Below are 9,324 nucleotides of genomic sequence, written 5' to 3'. Positions count from 1 at the left end.
TCATAGTTTGTCCTTTTCTGTGGCACAGAATGCAAAAGGAGGACCGCAAACAAGTAAAGGATGACAGATATGGGTTTAGTCTTTTTTCCCACGTGAATTCATGCCCTCTGGCAAGAAAAAACCCTCACAGATGCTATACTTTTGTTGTGGTTGTTGTTGTTGTTTTCCCCAACCAATCTTCTTCCTTGGTCACACCAGTTCTTTGCTTTTGAGAATGCCTGGCATAGTAGGCCTGTGGTGTGGAGCAGGGGTTTCCAACTGGTTCTGACCCATCAGGGGCCACCATTTACAGTGAGTAGTCCGCGACCCACTGTGTTTGCGCAAGTATGTATATTTGTATTAGTTACACTGCGCAGCGAGTCACAGACCGCGAGTCACAGACCACCAGCACTACCTCCACGGTGCAGCAGTGAGCTGGAAGTGGGTGGCGGAGTTCTTCCTCCTGGTCTTCCGTCCCCGTAGCGGCCTCCCGTTGGCGCTCAGGCTCACGAACATCTGGCGCTTCCTGTTCCGCCACTCGGCCGAGGCGTACGTGTTGTAGCCGTTCTCCTCGATGCGCTCCTTCAGCTTACAGTTCATGCCGTACTCTCGCTGCGGAAGAGAAGAGAAGAGAAGAGAAGAGAAAACAATAAATCGCAAAGTAAAAGTTAAGTTCCCCCTACAACCTTTGTTTTCTCACTGTGGAGGAACCCAGACAACGTCTCTAAGGTCATGCCACACACTGGCTGCAGAAGAGAAGAGAATTATAGACCACATTATAAACATTAAACATTGCCCTAAAAATAATTTGGCATTGTGGAAGAGCAACTCCTAAAAGTCCTTTCAGGAATCTAACATTTCTGATAGGTAGCCTACCTATAAACATACAGCTTACAGTTCATGCCGTACAGTGCACCACAGCTGTTAGCCCCTTAATGCGCGCCGTACCTCCAGTGGCACGCTGTAATAGTCATTGAAATGTAACTACCATAGCACTACAATACTATGACACAACACAGGCCCTTTGGTAATGCACTACGACTTGGTCACTACCATACTGGTAACAACAAATTTATGAAGCCCTTAAGGGGTTAAAACACATGGCAAATATAACGTATATATCTGTTGTCATGCAGAAAAAATGTCTGAAGTCAGAGAGAGAGAGAGAGAGAGAGACAGAGACAGATAGAGAGAGAGTTTATATACTCACAGCGCCATAGACGTCCCCTTTCTTGTTGATCGCCAAGTAGTAGTTGCTATGGAGACCCCTGACGGCCACGATGCCAACATCAACTGACGTGATCTCCAGGATACCTGGGAAGTAAACAAACAAAATGTTTAGGGGAGGGGGAAATATGTGCACTTAAATCGTTTCATCCTTGCATTACATTGAACTTTTACATTTTGGGTCTGCACCTGGCTAAAATTGGTGTGTGTGAGATTTGAATTAAGTCCTATAGGGAGTATCATGACCTGCTTCAGAAGTTCTTTTTGCAAGGTACTCCGGAATGTTGGTGCCAACCTGTACAGAGACAGAGAGAGAGAGCTTAACTACATAGAGTAATAGAGTAAGCTTAACTACATAGCTTCAAGAACAATAATTGTTTTGCATCAAAAGGAATTTCTGGTTCTTTTTGACAGGCGATCAACACATCAGATTGAGTCGCATGAAAGTAGCTTCACTGTGTGGTGTGTTGGATGTGATGGTGGTGCCCCCAACCCCAGATGAGAGGGAGGTTATCAATATGTTTGAATTGTAATATGGAATTGAAATGCCAGGAGAGTGATACAGTACATTTGCATGTAAAATGCATGTGTAGACAATAGGCCTACCAAGGAGGTCTGCATTGATAGTCTATCTACACTACCTACAGCATCACAAAGCATGTCAGCATAACAATTTTAATAAGCTACACATTTGTGCTGTCTATGATTCCGAACCAATTTAATTTCTGGACTGGAAATAGTGGTGCATTTGTGAGTAGGAGAATGAGAAGGGGGCTATCTATGTGTTTGAACTGGAGGGACAGGGTGAGAGAAAGGGAGAAGAGCTGTCACGCTTTTGAATTTCATAATATACAAAATATAGTAAATAGCCTCACTTGTCTGCAATACTACATCACTCAGCATGAAAACATGCTGTGCATGGTTCTGTGTTACATGATTCATGTATGTCATTCTGGTCTGGAAATGGAAGGACATATGGCAGCTAAAATTGTTTTAAACATTGCACCAGTCTTTACATTGCTTGGATTTCATTGCTTGGCATACTTGGCTAATGACAGCATGCTACCTAGCGATTTCTCAGATCAAAAGCAAAGCTCTTTTCCCCTCTAATTCCAAACAGTAGCCTCATACCTATTAGGCTTTCCATAATCACAAACGGTTGCTGATTAAATCCACATAGTTCCAAAACAACCTCTGCAACTCCTGCATCATGCAATGACTGGTTTAATGAGAACATAACAATTCTCCACCCAGCAGAGCAGCACTGCTCTGTCTGTGCTTCCCTCTGTCTCTCGAGTGAGTCTCCAAATTCAAAATAGATCGCACGCTGTCATTCATCCCGCCCCCTTTCTCAGGACTGTCTGTTTATTGGTTCACAGACTTTCCAGAGACAGTTGAAAGCGATATTACTATTGGCTGAGGGGCGTTTTGCCGTGAGGAGCGCTTTTGCCACGCTTTGTTGATTGCGACTTCATAAAAAAACCTCCATATCGCAAAATTACGCATCGGAGAATGCCATTTCGGCGCTCCTTCTTCACATGGCGCCCTAGGCGACCGCCTAGCTGGCCTATGCTTAAAACCGGCCCTGCCTGTGTATGTCTATGTCTTGGCATGGTATAGACAGAGAGAGAAACGTAATTTCATTTTCTTTGTATGACTTGTGGATATGAAGAAAGTGACAATAAGAACTGACTTGACTTGACTCGTTAGGGTACCCAACAATTGCTATGTAGTAGAGATTTAATTTGTATATACTCACAGGTTGTTCATCAATGAACGCCCTTGACGTTTCAAGCTGACTAGGTCTCATGTATTTCCGGCCTTGCTTGTAGGTAGTTGGAGGGATAATCCTCGGAAGGAGGAGCAACGCAACATCTCCTCTTCTTTCTGCAATGTTAGAAACATTCAAAGAATAGAAGAATAAAAATCAAACTGCGATAATCTGAAAAAAAGAAATCACAATATAGTTTTTATGTTACAGAGTTTGAACACACTTTTTCTCATGCATGGTATTGCAACTACAGTGCCGCGCGGATATTTGCGCCTCCTACTGATTTCTTTACTTTTTTGCACATTCGGCACACTTAACATTTTCAGATAATCAAACAAATATTAACATTAACATTACACAAAATGAAATGCAGTTTTTTAGTGATTATTGAATTTTGTAAGAGAATAACGCCATAAAACCTGCATGAGCCTGTGTGAAAAAGCAATTGCCAAAGCCATTTCTAAATCATTGGGGCATCTGCAAACCATGGTCAGAGCCATCATCCACAAATGGAGAAAGCAGTAAAGAAACGTGTAGGGGGGCACAAATATCACGGCACTGTATGCTCGTCATTGAAACTGTGCTGTCCACTGCACTTGACTGATTTTTCTGAGGCACCTGCACAGATATGGCATGGAGAGTAGGAGATGAACAACTTCTACCGCTGTACAATATATAGTATCTTAACTGGCAATTTTACAGCCTGGTATGGTAAGACCACTACCCAAGACAGAAGAGCCCTCCAGTTTGGTGCGGAAAATACGGTACTTTTGCCTTTTTATGTTTTACCCTTTTTTTAAACTCTTGGAGCTTTTCATTGCACACGAATAAACATTAAACAAAGATGACCCAAGCAAACATAGAATGCAGTTTTTCAGTGATTATTTCATTTGTTAAGAGATGTGATAGGAGTGCCATTACACCTCCTTTGCCGGAGCCTGTGTGCAGAGGCTGTAAGTCTCAATGTGTAAACTAATAGATACACGTCATACCTTCAGAGAGGCTGTCAATGTTGAGCAGGTCTCCAATCTTCTCCTTCCCAGCCATGGCAATAATCTTCTCAGTGAAGTGTGTCCAGTTGGATATTAATTTGTTTGTCGCGTCTGGCTGCAATATGGAGAAATCCTGGGAGATCTACATGGGGATGTCACAAATGGATGTCGGTTGGACAATAGCACAAGGTCAACATATCAACTGTTCAAGCCAGGCTTAAGTATTAATTAATTGAGGGAAATATGTGGCTATTCAAAATTTGACTCATGCAACAAATCTCAAAAAAAGTTGGGACAGGACCAAAACATGTTGTAATAGTTGGATTATTCTACAAAATAACGCAAGGAAGACAATTTAAAAAGGAACTATAATGACTGCCAACATGAATGCACAAATAAAAAAGACCATCACGGAGAGACTGTGTCACTCAGAAGCGAATATGTTCAGAGACTAATTACTGATCTATTACACAGAAAAAAATAATTATAAAATAATAATATAAAAATAATTATGAAAATTGCAGGCATATAAGGTTTCTGTATGAGTTCTGTAAAATCATTTTATGAGTTATTAGATCATGAAATACCCATTGTCAATAAGCATTCTATGACACTCAACAATGACAGCTGTTGAAAAACTGACCATAAACACAACAGTTGATTAATGAACATAATGCAGACATTTAACAGTGTTGCATATGGCAAAGATCATTCTAGATGGGCCCAGAAGACATATGAAACTGTCATCTTATTTACAGGGATTAAAGTTTAAAAAAATCCTGAGCCTGAACTTTTTGGTACGTCCACGCGACCCTATACGATACACGGTGAAACAAGAATTTCATTGTTTTTTAAGCTTAGTACCGGTATTTATTTACACTTATGTATTTATCTTATTCTTATGTGGGTGCCATGTCAGGGTCAAAATGATGAATGACTTGAATGACTTTTGCAACTCGAATAGGGCCTACCAAGGAGACCAAAAGGGTGCCAATAGCACTAATCATTATTACATTATTACATACTTATTATGCATAATATTGTACTTACATAAGCTATTTCATCACAAAAGCATTAGAAAAGTAGGCTATGTGTAGCAGAATATGAGCAACAAAGATTGAAATACATGACATGTTAGATAAGGTTAGGTAAAAGAATTAACTTATCTTTGGTTACTTAGGCCTAAGTGTTTAATCCTGCCTTAAAAAAAAAGAAAATGCAAATGACTGGACATGGCTGAATAATAATGCAAAATACTTTTAGTTTTAACGATTTACAAATGCAAATCAACTTAATTCATTAATGTCATTTTGGTGGCTACTATGGACTATATTGTCTGTGTCTGTAGATATATGGGTTCTAGGTTTCTCAGCTGTACAGTCATATCTCCTATTGGGCTATTCTCAGAAAAAAAGACTGCCTTGCTTCATCATCAAGCTCAAGTTGTTCTGTCCATCACCAGAGAGCAGTGTTATTGTTAGCCTTCAATCAATGACTAGAATTCCACTGAAAACTAAAGCCCATTAACAGATTGTTAAAAGCCATCAACAAGCCATTATGTGACATATTATTTAACGATCTCACAATCATCATGAAAACGGCACCTTGAGATGTTAATGTAGACGTAAAACGTACCAATGACAGGAATTATACACCCAATACTAAACTGCAGCTAGTGGGATGAAACTTGCTGCTGTTTGCATGCAGACTGCCATCTTGCTAGGCGCTATTTGAGTCACTTTAAGTTGAACACAGCGCCAATGTCAATACCTTTTGCATTGTTTTTTTTCCATCGGAGATAATATCAGTTAATATGTAGGTGGTGTTTATAAGTAACCCGGCTCCTCTTAGCTAAACATTAGCATAAAAGTTCGGTAGCTAGCGCGCTAACAAAACAAGACTGGCATCTGCAGCATGCTGGAGCTTTTTTGTTAAATTCTAACGAATAACAAATTATTCTCTTACTGTTGGCGTTCTCACGAGTAGTTGTAGATGAAGCATATCTTCCTACAACCTCTTCCAACAACCCCAGAAAGTAATCTGGTGATTGATTCATGAATGTATCCAGCCATTATTTTGAATGGAACTAATAGGCCGGAAGGTGACCCTCGAAAAGTGCTTCAGAAACCGAACTTCGCTCCACAGCCTCCGAACAAACAGACATTCAGTTCATAAAAAAGAAAGACTTATATAGAGGATTTAAAACCTCTGTTCGGAATAGTCCGCACTGCAAGGCTATTCAAATTCGCAACGTGTAATGACGAACTACTGTCTCCGAGGCGTATGTAGATATTCGGCCGGCGTAATAATACTTTTCGCCTCGAGAGGTGCCACGGTTGAAGCGTCATCAGAAGGAACGAATCAGCTAACTGCTATGTCAGCTGAGATGAGGAGTAAACGGAAGTAGCATGGCTACCGAAGGAGCTGGTCGATCATCTAGTAGTACCGAGGAAGACGAAATCTCGACCGAAAATGTACAAAAAAGACATCTTCGAAACGCAAGTTGTGTAACATGCATATATCTTCGGTCAAGCATGAAGAAACACAGAATTTCACCAATATACGGTGGAATACATATCGAAATTTTCGGCAGCGGCTAGAATTGAAGGGTGAGTGCAGAGACGTAGCAGAACATTTTAAGCAATGTATTGAGTTGGAGTTTGACGAAATTCCCGAGGATGCGGCTCTCCATCCCACATGCTACCGGAGGTTTATTGACAAGCGGGAAATTGAACGAGTCACACGGCGTGTCTTGCGAGAGGCAGAGAGGGGAGATGGCCAACAAGACCCCCGAACTAGCCAGGCTACCTCCGCTTTATCGGCTGTGACCACCACTCCGACCAGGAAACTGCGATCCAGATCAAGCTTGGCCATCACGAGCTCTGGCCCCGTTCTTCCTTCTGTCTGCATGATTTGCAAGAAAGACGGCAAATTTATCGTCGCGAGTGGCAGACGTCAAAGAGAACGAAAACACAGACTTTAACCGCAGGTAAGATTACTCTCACCCCCACCACACAGTCTATGCGAATGCATCCCATCCCCCAAATCACACACACACACACACACACACACACACACACACAGATGTTAGTAGAAGTTGACTGACTATCTAGCCCACACTGCTGCACAATCATTGTTTTTTTTGTCTAATTCTAATATGAATGCACGTGTGAATTGGCATAATGTGTTATGTGTGTGGGTGTGAAATTACATTCCAATAGCCTGCAAAACATCCCCATGCCTATAGTACCCCCAGTGTTTTAGGTTTTAGATGTTTAAATGAATCACACTTTGTCTTAAATAGGATAGGGTATGTTTATATGGATGTCAAAGCATGCCTGATGTTGATATGACTCTGAATATCTGTTCAGAAATGTGGCTCCTCAGCCTGATGGCCTGTCTGGTTAAGACACTGCTTCTGCCATCCCATCCCCCGTGCCATTCCCCTACCCCCCACTGCCCCCCTCTCTCACTTGTACACTTGGGATTTTTCCGCTTCTGTCCCTGGGCAGCCTCAGTGACCAGGCTCAAGAGTTGTGTCCTGGCTGTGCTGTACATCTGTGTGCTTAACCCCTTAGCACAGCACCTATGTTATAACCTTACTGTCACCAAAATTTTAATATGTATGTCTTAATCTGTTACTCTGCACTGTCATAGCAATGTTGTTATGATGTAGTTTTCAGCAAATAGTGAATAGGCCCGCTGGCAACCCCATCTGCACTGCAGTAAGAGGCTACGGAATGCTTTTTTGGGGGGTGCAACACCCATCGCCATTTTGTTTTTTTACAATACCACTCCACCAGGAAAAATGTCTAATTGTTTGCCTGTCTATTTATTCATTCTTTTTTCTTTTCTTTTGTACAAGGCAAGTTGCAGGAAGCAGCTGAAGTAAAGGAAGCCAAGAGCATCCTCATTCACATCAAGGACAGAGACTGTGTGGCTCTGGAGGTGCAGTACCACAGAAGTTGCTACAGAGAGTACACAAGGTTTTTGAGTGAGCCTGTCAGAGCAGAGAAAGAACAGTAAGTCAATCTTAATTTTATATAGAAACACAGTACAATGTGTGTCCTATGATTGAGACAGTTTGTTCTCACAACATGGATCTCACAAAGAAAGCTCTCACAACACACATCTTCTTCTATATTTTTGTAAGGATTGGGCCAACATTTGATCTGAGCTACAAGTTATTCTGCGAGAGGGTAATCCGCTAAAGGCTACTGATCAACCAAGAGGTGCTGAGGATGAGCCAACTGAGGAAGGCCTTTATTGCCCTTGTGCAGTCAAGTGAAGGTGTTGATGCTTCAACCTACAGGTAATTGCAAGTCAGTGTATTACGAATTTGTCAAATCCAAGGGAAAGTTCACGCATGTGACTTAAAGGACCACTTCAGTCAATTTCAATATGCTGTTGTATTGCTCATACCCTTAACTTGTCAGTACCCGGTGATGGCACATTTTTCGGCTCAGCCCTTTCCGAGATATGAGCTATTCTAATGGGGGCAGCATTTGTTTACATTGTTTACAACATAGGCCTACTCCAAATATTTAAAGGGTGTCGCTGTTTGCTAGTTGTCGGCTGATGTTGTATAACCTTTTGGATGTTTTTGGGAATAAATAAAAATGTTTTTTGAAATGTAAACAAAGCGCTGCCCTCATTACAATGACCAGAATCTCCGAAAAGGCTGAAGAAGAAGAAAAAAAAATCTCTAGTACTGACACGTCCAGGGTAGTGTGAGCATTACAACTGCATGTTGAAATTGACTGAAATTATTCTCTAACACTCTGCTTGTCATCTGCACATACTGTACTTGTAATATTTTGAAATAAGGAGGATGGCAGTATTCTTGATAGTGTGATGTTCGTTACAGTATGTGCTTCCCTTGGGAATACTTGGTATTATATCTGTTGCATAGCAAGTAAACTCCACCAATATTATTTATTCACTCCGAGTTAATGTGTGAGGGTGGCTATTGCATATCAGCGACTACATGAAGCCCCACTATGCTTGTACTGATATGCCTCTTTTTTTGTTGATTTGTGTTTACAGACAGGATATATTGAAGAAGAGGCTCAGTCGTGATTTTCCCAGCTACTGTTCCACACCCCCGCCAAACGCAACACATCTGAACTGGTTTTTGCTGAGAACTTGTCGACGAATGCAGTCTTGGACTTGTTACCATCAGGTGCGGAGACGACTCAGTCCAGCGAAATGAGCCAGACAGACAGCGACACAGAAAGGAGGAAGTCAAAGCAACCAACCACAGCAGAGGAGACACGGACACTTTACACAGCAGCTTTGCTTTTGAAGAGGCTGCTTAGTCACAGTCCTGGCATGTCATGCCCATGGCCCCCAACT

General features: G+C 41.7%; 1 protein-coding gene and 1 long non-coding RNA gene across 3 annotated transcripts; one reads left to right on the top strand and one right to left on the bottom strand.

The window, feature by feature from the left end:
* Positions 1–390: 390 nt before the first annotated feature.
* On the bottom strand, positions 391–4,433 carry LOC134440037 (fibroblast growth factor 10-like). Its single transcript, XM_063189964.1, has 5 exons — positions 3,970–4,433; positions 2,966–3,093; positions 1,453–1,501; positions 1,190–1,293; positions 391–591 (listed from the first exon to the last, which is right to left on the bottom strand). The coding sequence occupies exons 1-5, from the start codon at positions 4,022–4,024 to the stop codon at positions 391–393; spliced, it is 537 nt and encodes a 178-aa protein (XP_063046034.1). The 5' UTR covers positions 4,025–4,433.
* A 2,038-nt stretch (positions 4,434–6,471) lies between these two features.
* LOC134440407 (uncharacterized) lies at positions 6,472–9,081 on the top strand. Of its 2 annotated transcripts, none has more exons than XR_010032956.1 (3): positions 6,472–6,958; positions 7,835–7,991; positions 8,123–8,636. It is a non-coding gene; the product is annotated as an uncharacterized LOC134440407 (long non-coding RNA). The 2 variants fall into 2 exon arrangements; XR_010032955.1 differs by lacking the exon at positions 6,472–6,958 and adding an exon at positions 9,016–9,081 and having other exon boundaries at positions 7,515–7,991; positions 8,123–8,281.
* Positions 9,082–9,324: the final 243 nt, after the last annotated feature.

Source organism: Engraulis encrasicolus, chromosome 23 (genome assembly GCF_034702125.1).
Source record: "Engraulis encrasicolus isolate BLACKSEA-1 chromosome 23, IST_EnEncr_1.0, whole genome shotgun sequence".
NCBI classification, from domain to species: domain Eukaryota; kingdom Metazoa; phylum Chordata; class Actinopteri; order Clupeiformes; family Engraulidae; genus Engraulis; species Engraulis encrasicolus.
The sequence above is the reverse complement of the archived record's forward strand: the minus strand, read 5'-3'. Positions and strand labels throughout refer to the sequence as shown.

Bases quoted from the DNA above. Each gene is read 5' to 3' on its own strand.
- LOC134440037 (XM_063189964.1), bottom strand. From the start codon at position 4,024: ATGGCTGGGAAGGAGAAGATTGGAGACCTGCTCAACATTGACAGCCTC. The intron at 3,094-3,969 runs GTATGACGTGTA...CTAACATTGCAG, and splicing joins CATTGACAGCCTCTCTGAAG to AAAGAAGAGGAGATGTTGCG. The intron at 1,502-2,965 runs GTGAGTATATAC...GTCTCTGTACAG, and splicing joins CGTTCATTGATGAACAACCT to GTTGGCACCAACATTCCGGA.